This window comes from Rhinatrema bivittatum, chromosome 7 (assembly GCF_901001135.1).
Source record: "Rhinatrema bivittatum chromosome 7, aRhiBiv1.1, whole genome shotgun sequence".
Taxonomy (NCBI): domain Eukaryota; kingdom Metazoa; phylum Chordata; class Amphibia; order Gymnophiona; family Rhinatrematidae; genus Rhinatrema; species Rhinatrema bivittatum.
This window is the reverse complement of record NC_042621.1, coordinates 306608786-306628637: the sequence shown is the minus strand read 5'-3', so window position 1 is coordinate 306628637 and position 19852 is coordinate 306608786. Positions and strand designations below refer to the sequence as shown.

The following is a 19852-nucleotide window of genomic DNA, read 5'->3' as shown; positions in this document are numbered from 1 at the left end:
CGGTCTCTTTATAAAAGGCTTGTTTAAAAAGCCATGTCTTTAGACTTCTCGTGAATGTTTTGGGTAAGAGGACTTCCTGAAGTACTGCGACACTTACACAGAACCTCTATTTCCCAGGCCCTGGACTATCGCATTCGTGGGGACATCCGTTTTTCAATTGTAACAATTCGCTTGGTCGCGGTCAGGACCCAGGAAATAAGAAGAACATAAGAACATGCCATACTGGGTCAGACCAAGGGTCCATCAAGCCCAGCATCCTGCTTCCAACAGTGGCCAATCCAGGCCACAAGAACCTGGCAAGTACCCAAAAACTAAGTCTATTCCATGTAACCATTGTTAATGGCAGTGGCTATTCTCTAAGTGAACTTAATAGCAGGTAATGGACTTCTCCTCCAAGAACTTATCCAATGCTTTTTTAAACACAGCTATACTAACTGCACTAACCACATCCTCTGGCAACAAATTCCAGAGTTTAATTGTGCGTTGAGTAAAAAAGAACTTTCTCCGATTAGTTTTAAATGTGCCCCACGCTAACTTCATGGAGTGCCCCCTAGTCTTTCTACTATCCGAAAGAGTAAATAACCGATTCACATCTACCCGTTCTAGACCTCTCATGATTTTAAACACCTCTATCATATCCCCCCTCAGTCGTCTCTTCTCCAAGCTGAAAAGTCCTAACTTCTTTAGTCTTTCCTCATAGGGGAGTTGTTCCATTCCCCTTATTTTGGTTGCCCTTCTCTGTACCTTCTCCATCGCAATTATATCTTTTTTGAGATGCGGCGACCAGAATTGTACACAGTATTCAAGGTGCGGTCTCACCATGGAGCGATACAGAGGCATTATGACATTTTCCGTTTTATTAACCATTCCCTTTCTAATAATTCCCAACATTCTGTTTGCTTTTTTGACTGCCGCAGCACACTGAACCGACGATTTCAATATGTTATCCACTATGACACCTAGATCTCTTTCTTGGGTTGTAGCACCTAATATGGAACCCAACATTGTGTAATTATAGCATGGGTTATTTTTCCCTATATGCATCACCTTGCACTTATCCACATTAAATTTCATCTGCCATTTGGATGCCCAATTTTCCAGTCTCACAAGGTCTTCCTGCAATTTATCACAATCTGCTTGTGATTTAACTACTCTGAACAATTTTGTATCATCTGCAAATTTGATTATCTCACTCGTCATATTTCTTTCCAGATCATTTATAAATATATTGAAAAGTAAGGGTCCCAGTACAGATCCCTGAGGCACTCCACTGTCCACTCCCTTCCACTGAGAAAATTGCCCATTTAATCCTACTCTCTGTTTCCTGTCTTTTAGCCAGTTTGCAATCCACGAAAGGACATCGCCACCTATCCCATGACTTTTTACTTTTCCTAGAAGCCTCTCATGAGGAACTTTGTCAAACGCCTTCTGAAAATCCAAGTATACTATATCTACTGGTTCACCTTTATCCACATGTTTATTAACTCCTTCAAAAACGTGAAGCAGATTTGTGAGGCAAGACTTGCCCTGGGTAACGCCATGTTGACTTTGTTCCATTAAACCGTGTCTTTCTATATGTTCTGTGATTTTGATGTTTAGAACACTTTCCACTATTTTTCCTGGCACTGAAGTCAGGCTAACCGGTCTGTAGTTTCACGGATCGCCCCTGGAGCCCTTTTTAAATATTGGGGTTACATTTGCTATCCTCCAGTCTTCAGGTACAATGGATGATTTTAATGATGTTACAAATTTTTACTAACAGGTCTGAAATTTCATTTTTTAGTTCCTTCAGAACTCTGGGGTGTATACCATCCGGTCCGGGTGATTTACTACTCTTCAGTTTGTCAATCAGGCCTACCACATCTTCTATGTTCACCGTGATTTGATTTAGTCCATCTGAATCATTACCCATGAAAACCTTCTCCATTACGGGTACCTCCCCAACATCCTCTTCAGTAAACACCGAAGCAAAGAAATCATTTAATCTTTCCGCGATGGCCTTATCTTCTCTAAGTGCCCCTTTAACCCCTCGATCATCTAACGGTCCAACTGACTCCCTCACAGGCTTTCTGCTTCGGATATATTTTTTAAAGTTTTTACTGTGAGTTTTTGCCTCTACAGCCAACTTCTTTTCAAATTCTCTCTTAGCCTGTCTTATCAACGTCTTACATTTAACTTGCCAATGTTTATGCTTTATCCTATTTTCTTCTGTTGGATCCTTCTTCCAATTTTTGAATGAAGATCTTTTGGCTAAAATAGCTTCTTTCACCTCCCCTTTTAACCATGCCGGTAATCGTTTTGCCTTCTTTCCACCTTCTTAATGTGTGGAATACATCTGGACTGTGCTTCTAGAATGGTATTTTTTAACAATGGCCACGCCTCTTGGACATTTTTTACTTTTGTAGCTGCTCCTTTCAGTTTTTTTCTAACAATTTTTCTCATTTTATCAAAGTTTCCCTTTTGAAAGTTTAGCACGAGAGCCTTGGATTTGCACACTGTTCCTCTTCCAGTCATTAAATCAAATTTGATCATATTATGATCACTATTGCCAAGCGGCCCCACCACCATTACCTCTCTCACCAAGTCCTGTGCTCCACTGAGAATTAGATCTAAAATTGCTCCCTCTCTCGTCGGTTCCTGAACCAATTGCTCCATAAAGCTATCATTTATTCCATCCAGGAATATTATCTCTCTAGCGTGACCCGATGATACATTTACCCAGTCTATATTGGGGTAATTGAAGTCTCCCATTATTACTGCACTACCAATTTGGTTAGCTTCCCTAATGGCAGCAGAGTTCACATCCACCCACAACGGGCATTTTTCTGCCATGCACGAAGTCTTTAAACCCACTCACTGGCTTTTCTCTTGGAAGATACTCCGAAGAAACACAATTCTTTTTCCTTTTGAAAAGGTAGCACTGAAAAGTGCCGTTCAGGGGCTACTGAGGCAGCTTTAATGATAAAATGTAGGAAATCTGGCAAGAAAGAACAGAAAGAAGAGGTGTGCGCTGGCACTAGTGCGCAGACGAAAGAGACTGAGGAAGCATAGAGCTCACTTTCTGCAATCAGTGTTCCTGAGGGCAGGATTGATTTAGCAAAGCTTTTCCTGAACAACAAACTTCAACCTTGGTAAAAAAAAAAAATAAAAAATCATGCACTTTCATACTTTTAAGGCGACACCCTGGAGCTGGTGATAAATAGCTCTGCTGTAGCCTCACCTGCTTCTATAAATTCAAGTCTAGCGGACATAAAATTGCTAATGACGCACTATACTGATGGTACAGCAGTGGTCGTGCTGACGGTGCCTTATAAATCATCATTGCTTTATGACTGAACAGTGCTACTTAATAAATCATCTTCCCAGAAGCACCCACACTCCAGGCATTAAATCTTCCAAGTGTATGGCTATCGGAGCAAAGATCAGAGAACCTCCGGCTTTCTGCAGCTTTCTCCACTCTACCTCGCAGGTCCTTGCTAATTATTTTCATTTCCTGAATTTCCAGGATTTTAGCCACCTGAAGCACTCTTTCCACCAAGACAGCGGGATACTGTATAATTTTTGTCACAATGTTAGGAAGGTAATTTTGAAAAGTCACTGACCCAGGGTACAAGGGCTAAGGGCTATCTGAGAACTGCCCACCTGTATGCTCGTAAAATGTGGGCAGCATTTCATAATGCACATACACATATCAGCATTCACACGAAGGCATTCCCTGAGCGAGGCTAGGCCCGGTGCTTCACGGTGCACATACACATATCAGCATTCACACGAAGGCATTCTCTGAGCGAGACTAGGCCCGGTGCTTCACAGTGCACGTGCATGTATCAGCATTCACACGAAGGCATCCCCTGACGAGGCTAGGCCCGGTGCTTCACAGTGCACATACACATATCAGCACTCACATGAAGGCATTCCCTGAGCGAGGCTAGGCCCGGTGCTTCACAGTGCACGTGCATGTATCAGCATTCACACGAAGGCATCCCCTGACGAGGCTAGGCCCGGTGCTTCACAGTGCACATACACATATCAGCATTCACACGAAGGCATTCCCTGAGCGAGGCTAGGCCCGGTGCTTCACAGTGCAGGTGCACGTATCTGCATTCACATGAAGGCATTCTCTGAGCGAGGCTAGGCCCGTGCTTCACAGTGCACGTGCATGTATCTGCATTCACATGAAGGCATTCTCTGAGTGAGGCTAGGCCCGTGCTTCACAGTGCACATACACATATCAGCACTCACATGAAGGCATTCCCTGAGCGAGGCTAGGCCCATGCTTCACAGTGCACATACACATATCAGCACTCACATGAAGGCATTCCCTGAGCGAGGCTAGGCCCGGTGCTTCACAGTGCACGTGCATGTATCAGCACTCACACGAAGGCACTCCCTGAGCGAGGCTAGGCCCGGTGCTTCACGGTGCACGTGCATGTATCTGCATTCACATGAAGGCATCCCCCGACGAGGCTAGGCCCGGTGCTTCACAGTGCACGTGCCAGCACTCACACGAAGGCACTCCCTGAGCGAGGCTAGGCCCGGTGCTTCACAGTGCAGGTGCACGTATCAGCATTCACATGAAGGCATTCCCTGAGCGAGGCTAGGCCCGGTGCTTCACAGTGCACATACACATATCAGCATTCACACGAAGGCATTCCCTGAGCGAGGCTAGGCCCGGTGCTTCACAGTGCAGGTGCACGTATCTGCATTCACATGAAGACATTCTCTGAGCGAGGCTAGGCCCGTGCTTCACAGTGCACGTGCATGTATCTGCATTCACATGAAGGCATTCTCTGAGCGAGGCTAGGCCCGTGCTTCACAGTGCACATACACATATCAGCACTCACATGAAGGCATTCCCTGAGCGAGGCTAGGCCCGGTGCTTCACAGTGCACGTGCATGTATCAGCACTCACACGAAGGCACTCCCTGAGCGAGGCTAGGCCCGGTGCTTCACAGTGCAGGTGCACGTATCAGCATTCACATGAAGGCATTCCCTGAGCGAGGCTAGGCCCGGTGCTTCACAGTGCACGTATCAGCATTCACATGAAGGCATTCCCTGAGCGAGGCTAGGCCCGGTGCTTCGCGGTGCACGTATCTGCATTCACATGAAGGCATTCCCTGAGCGAGGCTAGGCCCGGTGCTTCGCGGTGCACGTATCTGCATTCACATGAAGGCATTCCCTGAGCTAGGCTAGGCCCTGTGCTTCACGGTGCAGGTGCACGTATCAGCATTCACATGAAGGCATTCCCTGAGCGAGGCTAGGCCCGGTGCTTCGCGGTGCACGTGCATGTATCTGCATTCACATGAAGGCATTCCCTGAGCGAGGCTAGGCCCGGTGCTTCACGGTGCACGTGCATGTATCAGAATTCACATGAAGGCATCCCCTGACAAGGCTAGGCCCGGTGCTTCACAGTGCAGGTGCACGTATCTGCATTCACATGAAGGCATCCCCTGACGAGGCTAGGCCCGGTGCTTCACAGTGCACATGCATGTATCAGGATTCACATGAAGGCATTCCCTGAGCGAGGCTAGGCCCGGCGCTTCAGAGTGCACATGCATGTATCAGGATTCACATGAAGGCATTCCCTGAGCGAGGCTAGGCCCGGCGCTTCAGAGTGCATGTATCAGCATTCACATGAAGGCATCCCCTGACGAGGCTAGGCCCGGTGCTTCACAGTGCACGTATCAGCATTCACATGAAGGCATTCCCTGAGCGAGGCTAGGCCCGGTGCTTCACAGTGCAGGTGCACGTATCTGCATTCACATGAAGGCATTCCCTGAGCGAGGCTAGGCCCGGTGCTTCACGGTGCACGTGCATGTATCAGCATTCACATGAAGGCATTCCCTGAGCGAGGCTACCAATTCGTCACAGCATCCCTCACCCTATCTCCGAAGATATTCTCTCCAGTACACGGCACGTCAGCGAGTCGTTCCTGTACCTCTGGTCAAAGATCCGAAGTCTGCAGTCATGCCATTCTGTGGGCACTGATTCCCACTGCAGAGACCCTCGATTCTGTCTCAAAAACATCGTAGGACACACGGACCTCGTGTTTCCCGCACTTCAGACCCTTGTGCAACAGTGACATGAGGGTGTCTTGCTGCTGTTGGGCAGCTGCTCAGCCACCTCCTGCACCTGCTTCCAGATGTCCCACAACTATTGGCTCATACAGAGCTGGTAGGCAGCGATGTGGGCAATAAGCATGGTGACTTGAAACACCTTCCTCCCAAAAAGGTCCGTCACTCTGTGGCCTTTCCCCGGGGGCACAGAGGAATGGGTCCAAGAGCGTATTCAACCACCGACTAGTGAAGCAGCTGATGCTTATTTAATCCGGCAGCCTTGTGGACGAGGTAAACTCAGTTTGCCTTTTTTGGGTGTTCCCAAATCCTCAGCAGCAACTCATTAAGGATCTCGTGCACAGGACTGCCACAATCTCCTTAGGAGGCTCCAAGAACTGGTGAATCTCAAGCATTTTGTGCCTGGCATTCTCTTCAGTCCAAAGCTGGAATGGATGACCTCCACCATTACCCTCACAAAACCTGTGAAGGTTAGGTCCTCAGGCAGAAACCTCCTTCACTCATCTGGAGGAGAAGGGTCTGACGGGAGACCATCCAAGTCCTCTGAGGACTCAGTTTGGTCATACCCCCAGGGGTTATAGGGACCTTCATCCTCACTGTATGCCACAGGGAATGGGCCCCTATGTGCTCGGCCTACATACAGAGGTGCAGGCACCAACAGAACTGGATGGAGGACTAGAAGCCTCGGCATCTCCACCGTCCTTGACGGAGCTTCCTCCTCGGAGGATCCAGCGATGACTACCATATCGGTAGGGGGAGACCTTGGTGCCCCGCCAGGCACAGATGCCAACCCGGAACCTGACACCAGATGGGTCGGTAATACACCGATAAGCACACTGAGCTTCCCCAGAAGTGGTACGAGGACGGGCGGTATCAGCTCCGGTGTCACAGGACCCACTCCTCAGCCAACTGGACTCTGTGCTCCAGCTCCTCCTCGAACGTTGCCGATGCCAACGCCGATTGGGAGGAAGGAAGGGTGGCTACATCCTCCCTGGAACCACGAGGGGGATTGGCGACTGGCACCAGGACCAGTGGAGACTGTCGCTGACCCCGGGCATCGATGGAGGATGGGCACTTCTCGACACGGGGTCACTTCAGGGGCATTGCAGAAAAAGCTGGAGCATCCCCATGCCTGGAACCATGCATCGACAGGGACCAGTGCCGATGCTTCTTACACTTCCCTAGATGGTCGGCCTGGTCCTTCCCCGGTGCCAAGGCCGAGGACAAAGAACCTGGAGTCTTCAGACCAGAGGAGATAGCGGTTGGTCTCTGGTGCCACTATCTACCAGCGACCTCAGACGGAACCGACGGCGTGGTGTCCATTGGTCTGGCTCAGAGGTTCTTCGATGCTGCCGATGGCTTGGACATCTTCAACCCGAAGAGCTGATCCATCTTGTCGAGTCGACCCTAAAGGGACGTTGTGTTCATCTGGATGCATAAGCAGCAAACATGGACGTCATGCGATGCCCCAGGCAGAGGATACAAACATCATGAGAATCGATGAGCAACATAGTCCTTATGCACTGAGGGCATCGTGAAAAACTGGATGTAACCATGACAGGGCAAAGTAAAAGGATAGAAGAAAGGAATGATGGTGGCAAGTGTCGACGGCCAGCGTGCACCGAGGCACTGCCACCAAGGGCGGGAGGGGGGGGAATGACCACAAAAAGAAACTTACCCGAAACGCCGAAAACCCTGACTGGGACAGGGACAGTACAGAGAGGCACCAAGAGGGACCCAGCGACAGACTGATGAAAAGTATCACGAAAACACATGAAAAAATGACGTTTTCTACAAGACAAAAGCCAAGCTTTTAGAACTCAAATCACACGGCTCACAGCTCCGTGGGGAAAAAAAAAAAAGAGACTGAAGAGGGACCCCCACGTGGATGGGCATGCTCAGTGTAACTAGACAAAGTTTCTAGAAACTTTGACATAAGTTTTCCGCATCAGGCTCCATCTGATGATGTCACCCATGTATGAGGACTGCCATCCTGCTTGTCCTCAGAGAAAATACTTTAGCTTTGTAATTCCATGGGGATCATACCAAGCACATCCTAGTGCATCTCAGACTTGGCTCCAAGCACACTCAAGCTTTGAGCGAGTTCTGAAAATGTGGATACGGGGTTCCAAGACTTCTCTCCATCAACCAGTGGATGAGGCGGCATCCATCTTGTTTATATCAGCATCTGGTTATGGCCTTCCATGTAAGAACTTTCTCCAGATGGTCAACAAGTGCCAGCTTCAAATATTTTTGTCCCACTTCAAGGTTTCACTTCTGCTTCATATTTTATGGCTGTAAAGTGGCACCTAACCTCGTTATTTTGTTGATTTCTCAGTAAAGGAAAAGTAGGGTACCTCCAGAGTCAATCCAGCTGAATGCACAAAAATAAATCAGGTGATACCGTTTTATTAGACTAACTTAATACATTTAATCGATTAGCTTTCGGGAGCTCCACTCCCTTCATCAAGTATGGATCCTGAAAGTTAGTCAAGAAATGTATTAAGTTAATGCAAGAAAAAGGTATGTTGTATTTTCCTTTTAATTTCAGCTCAATAAAGCAAAGAAATATGAGATTCGCTGTGGCTGGTCACATTTCATCCAGGCCCTGCATAGAAATTCATCAACACTAGAAAGTTGCTCCTTCTACTTGATGATGTATTAATTCTTGTTTATTTATCTCATATTTAGTATTTTACCGCAGAAAAGCATGTAATAGACATAACATAATCTAAGACCAGTGTCAGAGGAAAAAAATCTCTAAAAGCCCATTCTATACAGCCTCATTTCTAGTCCCAATTCTTATGCCAAAATTGCCATCTCTGTCTTTCACCCTCGACCCCCCCCCCCATCAAGTTTGAAACAGTCTAATACCCCCCCTCCAAATGACATAGCTCCACACCAAACGTGGTTCCATAAGATGAGATCCCTACCTAGTCTCCACTAAATCACATACATAGAAACTGAAGAGACATTTAAAAGATGCCCAGCTGCTGAACGTAGGATGCACAAGAAAGTTACCTGGATATTTTATGACTGATTCCTTCATGGAATTAAAAACAGGGACCAGAATTTTAAACTGATCAAGATATTCAACTGGGAGACAATGGTGATCCCTTAAAATTGGAGTGATCTTTGATATCAAACAGTTTAGTGACAATTAATAAACGGGCTGCAGAACTGTGAAGAGATATCCACTGCTTATTCTTGGGATAAACAGCTTGGAATCGCTCTGCCCCCTTGGGATCCTGCCAGGTTCTTATGGCCTGGATTGGCCACTGTTGGAAACAGGATACTGGGCTTGATGGACCTTTGGTCTGATCCAGTATGGCAAGTCTTACGTTCCTTGGGAGAGGCACAAATAACAAATTACAATAATCAGTCTGCGTGACAGTAAAGATCTGAAGAACCACAACAATGGCATCGTCAGAAGGGGGAAGTACGCTCCCTTTGCATTCACACGGATATCATTAAAACTGGATTCCCGGCACACTCCACCATGCACAGTGAGCTACACAAGAACTATGACCGTGCTCAAACCATCAGCAGGACAAAAACTGGAAGGCTTAAGCCATAACAGACATTTCTTACTCCGACGATTCAAATGCCTGACTAAACAAATATGCTTTCAGCTGATTTCTGAAAGACTTGTGGTTCCGGACAGAACATAGAGATGGAATTTCTGAGAGCCCATGACTGCATTTGAAGTGTTCTTTGGGGCTACACGGGAGGGGATGAAGCAGAGCTATCTTAGGAAGTCCTAGAAATCGGAAAACTGCTTGCTTGTCAGCACGCACGACTTCCCGTGTTCTTTAAGGCTGGGATGGAAACTACTGGCTTAGTAACAGCACCGTGCTTTGCATTGTTCTTTGGTGGGCTAAGCTGAGAAACTGCTTAAGATCTAGTCAGCTTCACAAGCTAGAAGCAGCAAAAAAGCTCAGGGCTAGGTTTGTTAAAGGCACTGCACATCTTATGACAGATCAGGGCACTATGGTTGGCAGGCTGCAGCTTGTCTCGTTCCTTTTGGAAGATGAGACCTTGCATACCCACACCCATCTCAGCAGTGGCTAGCTTAGGGCAGTGTCCCACAACCCAATCCCATCTAGTAACCTCTCCACACAGTAGCCATTAGTGCTAATAGTGAGGCCACCTTGTCCAGCAGGTCAGTAAATGCACTTTAGCTGCGGTTATGTTCAGAATCCAGCTGGCTGTCTTGCTCTTCCTGCTTCAGCGGTGGGCACACCAGACCTAGCACTCAGATGAATGGGAAGACTCTTTTGCAGGTGACCAGGAGCTGATCAGACAATTCTCCCTGAAGAGAATCCAGATCTCCCTGCTTCCAGAAAACACTGCAACTAGGATGTCCCAATCAGCATCCATCAGACTGAAATCCCCTAGCAGCAGCAGCACCTCCCCGATTCACAGCAATCCTGTGAGTGTCCGCCATTAAACCTCTGCCCATCTCCTCTGTGTCAGGCCGATTCTGTAAAGTGCACTCGGCCATGCGCACTCTTTAGCCGCGTGTTTTCAAGGGGCGTCTATTACCGCTTATACCGTAAGGGTTTAGCGCCTTGAAAAGGCACAGCCAAGCCTCCTGAAAACTAATAGCACTCATCACATGGAAATCCAAGGGCAGGCATTAATTTATGAGCGGCCCGAAAAAGTGCACAGAAAAGCAGAAAAAACTGTTTTTCTACACACCCTCTGAGTTAATATCCTAGCCTTATTAAGTCAGAGGAACCAAAAATGTCAGCAGGTTTGGAAAACCAATGCTGGTAAACCTGAGCGCTGGTTTCCTGAACCCGCTGATAAGCCAACTCTCCCGGGCCAGGGAGGCGCTAGGGGGGCGTAATCGTCCCTAGCGGCTCCTTTTAATGCGACCCCCTCGTTTAAATCTAGGATCGCGCGCCCGGGAGAGCAGGCGCACAACACGGCGTGCCCGTTCTGAATCAGCCTGTGCGCGAGGGAGGTCTGCATATTACACAGGAATAGAAGCGCATGTTCCACTCCCTCTGTCCAAATTAACCCACAGCGCCTCCTCCTCACTGTGTAAGCCCTGCAGTGCTGTTGATTTAATTCTGTTCTTTATACAAAATGCCACGTCTCCTGCCATCCTTCCTGAATAGAGACTGTAGCTGGGGATAACTAAATCCCAGTCATGGTTTCCTGTGAGGAGGAGGCACTATGGGTTAATGAACATCTCTTTATATTGGTGTAACACACAGACCTCCATCACAGACAGAGGGGATGGAGAGAGACTTAATGGAGGATACTCACAGGATTGATGTGAAAGGGGAGCTGCTGTCGCTAGAGGATTTCAGTCTGCCAGATGATGTTTGGGACATCCCGGCTGTGACGTCTTCTAGCGGCAGCGAGATCCTGGATTCTCTGCAGGGAGGACGGTGCTGTCAGCTGCTAACTGAGCCCACACGGGAGGGGGCGATGCTGGGCCTGGTGCTCACCAGCGGGGACATTATCTCTGATATTGTAATGGACGATCATCTGGGAACCAGTGACCACCGGATGGTGTGGTTCAGTATTAGGGTGCAAGAGATGAAGGTTCATTCTCAGGTGAGGGTCCTAGACTTCAGGAAAACCAACTTTCTCAAAATGGGGGGAGCACATAAGAACCTGCCATACTGGGTCAGACCAAGGGTCCATCAAGCCCAGCATCCTGTCTCCAACAGAGGCCAATCCAGGCCACAAGAACCTGGCAAGAAGGCATTAGCTGAATGAGAAAATCTAGGGGAAGTAGGAGAACAGTGCACAACACTAAAAGAAGAGATTAGAAGGGCAACAAACCTTTTTGTTAGGAAAGTAAATAAAGGCTGGAGGCCATCACGGGGTAGATTTTAAAAGGAGCTCGCCCACGTGCGCACGGTTCCCGATGCGCGCATGTTATAAAATCCGTTGGCCACCCACACACGTGCAGGCGCGGTGACACAATCGGGCCTCCCCCAGTTCCCTTTCCCCTCTCCACCCTGACCCCTAACCCTTACCTAGCTACCCGAAATTTTTCATTATTTTCCTACTTCCTGCTCCTCCCAAGCAGAAGCAGTTTCCACGCATCCCGGCCGGCTGCCAGCGGGCGCTTCCCTGGGACAGCGGCTAATGGCGAAGGGCCACTGTCTCGCCCCGCCCCCCACCTTTTCAGGGCCCGGCACTTGTGCGTGGACCGGGACTTACGCACGGCCCGGCCACATGTGGAAGTCCCAATTTTTATGCACACGGTCGTTTGAAAATTCGCCCTTATGGTTTTTTAAAGTAGCAGCTGAAAAGGAAAGGTTCGCATTCATAAACTTCAAGAGACCACAGAAAGAAGACCACAGGCGACGATATCTGGGAAAGCTGAGAGAAGCTGGGAAAGTAGTCAGGAATGCAAAAACCCAAATGGAAGAAAAATAGCAAACATGGCAAAAGAGGGGGAGAAGATTTCTTTAGATCTGTCAGTGATAGAAGGAAGTGCAAAAGTGGCATCGTGAGACTCGGAGGAATATGCATTTATGTAAAACCTCTCTATACCAGCATTTGTAGGGACATCATACCGGTTTAGGGTATAACAGAAATGCTTGAAATTACATGTAACAGGGAAATAGCAAACTGGGGTGTCAGGATAAAGGATCGCACAACTGTAAATAAGTTCTTCAGGTGCGAGAAATAAACATAATGGAAGTGCAGAACAGAACGTCTTTAGATGGGGAGTGTCCCGAGTGTTAGGCTTATATACAGTTCACCATTGCTGGAATAGTATAGAGACGCGAGTACAAGGAGAGGGAGTCAATCCCTAGAGTATGGTAGGGAATCAGAGCTGGGTACAAGGAGGAGGGGGCAAGGACGGTTAATCGGGGAAAGCATGGGTGCAGAGGCTGATGAGGAAAAAGCAGGATTGCTTAACAAATATTTCTGTTTGTTGTTCACTGTGGAAGGTGCTGGAGCAGGGCCCCATAAAACAAACACAAATAAGACTGGAAGTGAGGTAAACCTCAGTCGATTTTCAGAACAGTGTGTTCCTGAGGTGATAACTAAACTTACAGTAGATACGGCGACTGGGGCTGGATGGGATACTCTCGAGGGTACTAAGGGAGCTTAGAGAAGTCCTGGCAGCTCCGCTGGTGACTTTTTCAGTGCTTCCTTAGAGTCTGGAGTAGGCCTGGAGGACTGGAGAGGGGCGGGTGTGGTTCCTGTACATAAAAGAGGAAGTAAGGAGGAGCCTAGGAAACGCAGGCCGGTCAGTCTGACCTCTGTGGTGAGGAAACTAATGGAATCGCTGCTAAATCAGAGGATTGTGCAGCATCTTGGAATCCAAGGGATTGCAAGATCCGAGACAGCAGAGGTAAACCTTGTAAGACGAATCTGATCAACGTTTTTGACTGGGTGACCAGAGAGTTGAATCAAAGCAGCGTCCTGGATGTAGTGCACTTGGATTTCCGTTAGGCGTTTGACACGGTTCCGCATAGGAGACTTATAAATATACTGAATGCCCTTAGTATGAAACCTAGTGTGAGTGAGTTAGAAAGTGGCCGAGTGGAGGGCAACAACAGGTAAGTAGTAAAGGCTTATTAAGTCTACCATCGATCCAAAGTGCTCATTTCAGAGGAGTTAGGGAGAGGGATTTTTCAATTGCCGGAAGCAATTTGTGGAATACAATGCCTGATGAATAGAGCGATCAGAAGAGCCAGGCCTTCCTGGAGAGATAATCCTCCCACTGTAACCGCCCGCCAGCTCTACCGGTTACCATCATGGCGTTCCCCTAAGTTCATTTTGAGGTGCTCTCCTATATAGCCCTATGTTTTATGTTACACCTCAGTATATTTCTATTGTACCAAATGTTCTTTGTTGCCTCTTGTTCATTATACTTCATGTTCTTTGTATCCGCCCCTGAGGAGACAGTTCAGTTTCTCTGTAAACCGGTGCGATATGTATCCTATACAGGAACATCGGTATATAAAAGTTAAAAATAAATAAATGAATGAATGAATGAACTTCAAGTGCACAGAAATTTTAAAATAGACCTGAAAATCTGGCTTTTTAAAGTGGCATTTAAGAATAATTAAACTCTCAGTAATTCAAAGATTGAGTCAACACAAAATAAGAACATCTGTAAACTTTGCTCTTGACTCCACAAATGTTTTGAAGCAGAGATGACTACGGAGATTTATTGCAATTATTGTTTTATTTATAAGAATACTAGCCGTTAAGCCCGTAACAACGGGCTACATTTAACATTTTTTTTCAGTCCATTTCCTTCCCTCTCCCTCCTCCTCATTCTCCCTCCCTCTCACCTCCCCCCTCTAGTCTCCCTCCCTCCTCCCCTCAGTCACTCCCTCCTCCCCCCTCCCCTCAGTCACTCCCTCCTCCCCTCACTCTCTCCCCTCATTCACTCCCCTCCCCTCTCCTCCCCTCACTCACTTCCTCCTCCCACCCTCCCCTCAGTCCCCCCCTCCCCCCTCCCCTCTCTCTCTCCTCCCTCCCCCTCCCCTCAGTCTCTCCCCTCCCCTCACCTCATTCTCTCCTCCCTCCCACTCTCCCTCAGTCACTCCCCCTCTCAATCCCCTCCCCTTTCAGCTCATCCACAACCCCTTCCCTCGAAAGGCGCAGACGGAAGATCTCTGGGGGGGGGGGGGGGGCCCTCACGCGCACCGCCGTCACTGCTCCTCCAAGCCACTCCTCGCCGCTCCTCCCAGCGCCGGTTTTTTTTTTAGGCACACTCCGCTCTCACCGACGTGCTTGCCCGAGCATGCGCGGTAGAGCTGTTCTCTACTGCGCATTTGTGGCACGTCGGTCAGAGCTCCTTTATCTAGTAGATAAGAAATTGCCATGCTGGGTCAGACCAAGGGTCCATCAAGCCCAGCATCCTGTTTCCAACAGAGGCCAAACCAGGCCACAAGAACCTGGCAATTACCCAAACACTAAGAAGATCCCATGCTACTGATGCAATTAATAGCAGTGGCTATTCCCTAAGTCACCTTGATTAATAGCAGTTAATGGACTTCTCCTCCAAGAATTTATCCAAAACTTTTTGAACCCAAATACACTAACTGCACTAACCACATCCTCTGGCAACAAATTCCAGAGCTTAATTGTGCGTTGAGTGAAAAAGAACTTTCTCCGATTAGTCTTAAATGTGCTACTTGCTAACTTCATGGAGTGTCCCCTAGTCCTTCAATTATTCGAAAGTGTAAATAACCGAGTCACATCTACTCGTTCAAGACCTCTCATGACTTTAAAGACCTCTATCATATCCCCCCTCAGCCGTCTCTTCTCCAAGCTGAAAAGTCCTAATCTCTTCAGCCTTTCCTCATAGGGGAGCTGTTCCATCCCCTTTATCATCATTTTGGTCGCCCTTCTCTATACCTTCTCCATCGCAACTATATCTTTTTTGAGATGCGGCAACCAGAATTGTACACAGTGGTCTCACCATGGAGCAATACAGAGGCATTATGACATTTTCCGTTTTATTAACCATTCCCTTCCTAATAATTCCTAACATTGTTTGCTTTTTTGACTGCTGCAGCACAGTGAGCTGACAATTTCAATTTATTATCCACTATGATGCCTAGATCTTTTTCCTGGGTGGTAGCTCCTAATATGGAACCTAACATCATGTAACTACAGCAAGGGTTATTTTTCCCTATATGCAACACCTTGCACTTGTCCACATTAAATTTCAACTGTCATTTGGATGCCCAATTTCCAGTCTCGCAAGGTCCTCCCGTAATGTATCACAACCCGCTTGTGATTTAACTACTCTGAATAATTTTGTATCATCTGCAAATTTGATAACCTCAGTCGTCTGATTCCTTTCCAGATCATTTATAAATATATTGAAAGACACCGGTCCAAGTACAGATCCCTGAGGCACTCCACTGTTTACCCTTTTCCACTGTGAAAATTGACCATTTAATCCTACTCTCTGTTTCCTGTCTTTTAACCAGTTTGTAATCCACTAAAGGACATCGCCACCTATCCCATGACTTTTTAGTTTTCGTAGAAGTCTCTCATGAGGGACTTTGTCAAATGCCTTCTGAAAACCCAAATGCACTACATCTACCGGTTCACCTTTATCCACATGTTTATTAACCCCTTCAAAAAAAATGACCCTTGGTCTGACCCAGTATGGCAATTTCTTATGTTCTTATGTAAGTTGAGCCTCCCCTAGACTCTACACCCCTTGGCTTGAGACTATAGCCAGTTTAAAACTCTCAGATGCACTTAAAGACAAACTAAAAGCAGCTCATCTGGATTTAAGCAGAGAGAGCTCTCTCAGTAGCAGGACTGCTTTTATGAACTTCTCTTCCAAAGCCTATTCCAACATTAAGCTGTCCCAAGGCATTCAAGAAAGCTTTGAAGCCACATGTCTTTGCCTTGGCTTCTGCACAGGGAATGCTACTCTAGGCCTGAGCAATCATGTTTCATTAGTAGGCAACTGATCTTAGCTTTTTGTCCATTTTGTTAATATTTGTTTTGATTGTTTCCTCTCAATGTTTTATTTTCTCTGCCTCAAACTATTGTGATGGGTGCAGACCATAAATTTTTTAAATAATAATTCCAATAAATACTACAAGAAAATGCTCTAAGCTCCCTATATGCAACAAACAAATCTCTGGACAAATACAATCCCCCAGTAAAACTACTATTAAAATGATTCATTAGCATCATTCCACCAATCCTCTTATATGGGAGTGAGGTCTGGGGCTTATCATTAACCCCAAACTCAAAAGAATGGAACAGAACCCCAATAGAAATCTTACATCTCCAGTTCTGCAGACGTTCACAGAAATATCCCCTATAATGGGTGCACAGCAGAATTAGGATGCTTCTCCTTACTACTCACCATGCAAAAAAGAATATTCAAATTCTGGTGTCATCTCAATGACAGCGACACAAACTCCATCCACTACCAGGCTCTCTGTGAAATAACACAAAACCCTGGAAAAATACACTTGGCTCCTATGAAGAAAACCTGCCATACCAATTGAGCACTAACACCTGGAACTTAACTTCAACTCGGCATATAAAAAAGCAGCAATGCAAATACTGTTACATGCCCTAGAACACCAATACACCTCCCTTTGGGAGGAACAAATTGTAAAAAATAAAAAACAAAAAACAGAACAAGTTTGACTGCTAAAGATCCCTACACAGAAAATACTTGCTAGCAGAATGCAAAACACAGGCAGACCCTCACCAGATACAGAATAAATGATCGCAGATTGGAAACAGAACGATGCAGAACTGAACTGGAAACCTCAAGTATCCTGATTTTGTGTGCAATGCAACACTGGAGAAATAGGAAAAGAAATGCATTTCCTCTTGGCTGTGCAAAAAGCAAAGACTTCTCAGAACTGAAAAAGAAAATCCAAGACTTTCCACAACAGAATGAGCAAAAACCACTCTTTATAGTCCTGGGAGAAAGAGATCAGTAAACCTGTGGAATCCTGCCACCAGGCCAGATATGAAATCTGACCAAGGACAATACGGACCAGCACCAGAACCTGAAATCTGTCCCTGATGATGTACTTGACTTAGTACCTTTTTGTAATGTTTTCTTACCCTTTTATTTTAACCATTCTGCATATTTCTTTGACAACACATGTAGAACTGTCTTGCCAATAAAATTATCTGAACCTGAATCTTGCTCCTAGAGATTAAATTTTGCAATATTTGCTGTTCATGTACCCGTCACCACACTATGGTATTCATATACTCATGGAGCTCAGTTGGATGCTTCTAGTGTAACTGCATATCTAAGGAATGCTCTCTCTTGCATTCTTCTCATGCCTGGGACACCAAAACAATGCACGGGAATCTGTCTCCTGCTGCATTCTCACAGAAAAAGTTATTTGTTTTTCATTTTTCAATATTTTTAATTATGATTGCTTAGTACTTTTTTCTTAAGTATTGAAATCCACGTTGTATTATAAAGGTGGAATACAAATTTGAAAATGAAATACTAGAAAAGGGTGTTACACACTACAGATGAGAGGAAAAACAGATTAAGTGGCATTGCCCTATTTTCCTCATATATTGTGTGAATCACAAGCAGATATTAGTATTTAAAGATGGTGGAAACTACTCCTACTTAGCCAGTCTCACCATTATGAATCTAAATCAAGGCGCCACTGTGCTGATTGTCATCAGAATTCCATGACACCTGGCGAGAGTGGAGCAATTTTCAAAAGGAATTTCCTCACCCATTTACCTGCAGAAATCTTTGAAAATTGTCTCCAAAATGTACCACTAATACAACACTTTATATTTGTACCACACCATGCCACAGAAGTCTCAAGGCGTGGTACAAGAACTAAAAACAATATGCAATCAACAAAAGAAAAGTTGAGAGAAATGAGCACATCAAGATTGGCTTCTAGGGAGCCAGCCTAGCGGCAGCGCTGCACACTGCCATGTGGAGAACCTGGATTCAATTCTTGGGTCAGGTTTTCTGTTCCCCAGGTCAGTAAGGGCTGAAGAGGCAGTGCTTACCACCCTTGGGAGGGGAGGAGTCTTGGTCATTGCTCAATAGTGACACCTAGTGGATGGACTTAAGATGCACACATAGCAGGCTCTGGAAAGAGCCATGATCTGTGGCCTTTGGTCAAAGATTGACATGACTATGATTGCACTACATGAGGGGTTGGGGGTTGTTATGATATTAAACCCCTGTGTGAGTGGGAATGAAGGCTCACACTGCCCTTGCCCAACAGTGCCTGACTCAGATCATGCCAGAAATTCAAAGAAGCAGGCATAAACTGTCAGGACGAGAAAAAAAAAATACAATTAACAATAAATCTGGTCACAAGGAAGGAGATCCATTGAGCATGTTCTCCACAAACACACACTGGGAGAAAAGCTTTTGTGAATCCGGTCCTAAACAGTGCACCTGTTTCAATCCAAGGTAGTGGGAAAAACATTGGGAATTTTACATATTAGGGCAACCCCCCTCCAGCTGGGATTAAAACCACAAGAGGAAGGAAGAGTGCCAGCAAAAGGTGAAGCAGCCTGTGCAGCGCCGCTGAGGCGAGGAGACCACCCCGCACCTTACCTTGACCACATTCGCTTTGTGCCTCTCCAGAACCTGCAGGGTCTGAGCGGTGCTGGGATCCACCACCAGGACGAGGGAGTGACAGCCATAGGCGATTAAACCCTGCCAGCCCCTGCCAAAACAAGGACAGGAAAACAAGAATAAGAGAAGCAGGCCCGGCAAAGCTTTACACGAGGAGGGGGCCGCTTCTTACAGGGGGGGGGGGCGGGGTGAGGGCTCCCGGCTGAAGGCCGAGCCGCAGCACCTGCCTACAGTCAGGCTCGAGGGGCCCCTGGGGCTCTGCTCCTCCCCCCCCCCCAAGCCCCCGGCGCTCACCAGTCCTGCGCGCCCTTGTTGTGGGCGCTGAGGGCCCCGGTCAGGGTGCGGGCCGAGAGCTTGATGTTGACGGCGAAAGGCAGCATGGGGCCCGGTGCGAGCGGCTCCCGCAGCCTCTGTCACCGCCGGCTTCCGGGAATGCGGGAGCACTTCCGGCGGCGGCGGGGACCAGCCGGGCGCGTGACGTGACGACGCCGCCGGCCGCCATGTTTGACGTGGGCAAGAGCGCATGGCCTGACCCAGCCAAAGCGGGCTTGGCCGACGGGGGAGGGGCTACCAGAAAGGAGGCGGGGTTACGGGAGAAGGGCGACTCTTCGCTGGGGGGCGTGACCCTTTCCGACACGTGACAGCTGAAGATTTGCTACCTCCCTGCCGTGCGTAATCTCACTCAGCAGGGACCAGCTTTCTGCTGCCTCCTCCA

At 47.3% G+C, this 19852-nt stretch overlaps 1 protein-coding gene across 4 annotated transcripts in view; it reads right to left on the bottom strand.

Annotated features, from left to right (window-relative positions):
- WDR11 (WD repeat domain 11) overlaps nucleotides 1-19587 on the bottom strand; it is a 238628-nt gene extending 219041 nt beyond the window's left edge. For all 4 annotated transcript variants that reach the window (XM_029610533.1, XM_029610534.1, XM_029610535.1 and 1 more), the window contains exons 1-2: nucleotides 19432-19587; nucleotides 19117-19228 (exon numbers count right to left, since the gene is read on the bottom strand). In XM_029610533.1, coding sequence (XP_029466393.1) covers nucleotides 19117-19228; nucleotides 19432-19517 — 198 coding nt within the window. In that variant the 5' untranslated portion in view covers nucleotides 19518-19587. The remainder of the gene's footprint in view (nucleotides 1-19116; nucleotides 19229-19431) is intronic.
- Between the last annotated feature and the right edge of the window lie 265 nt (nucleotides 19588-19852).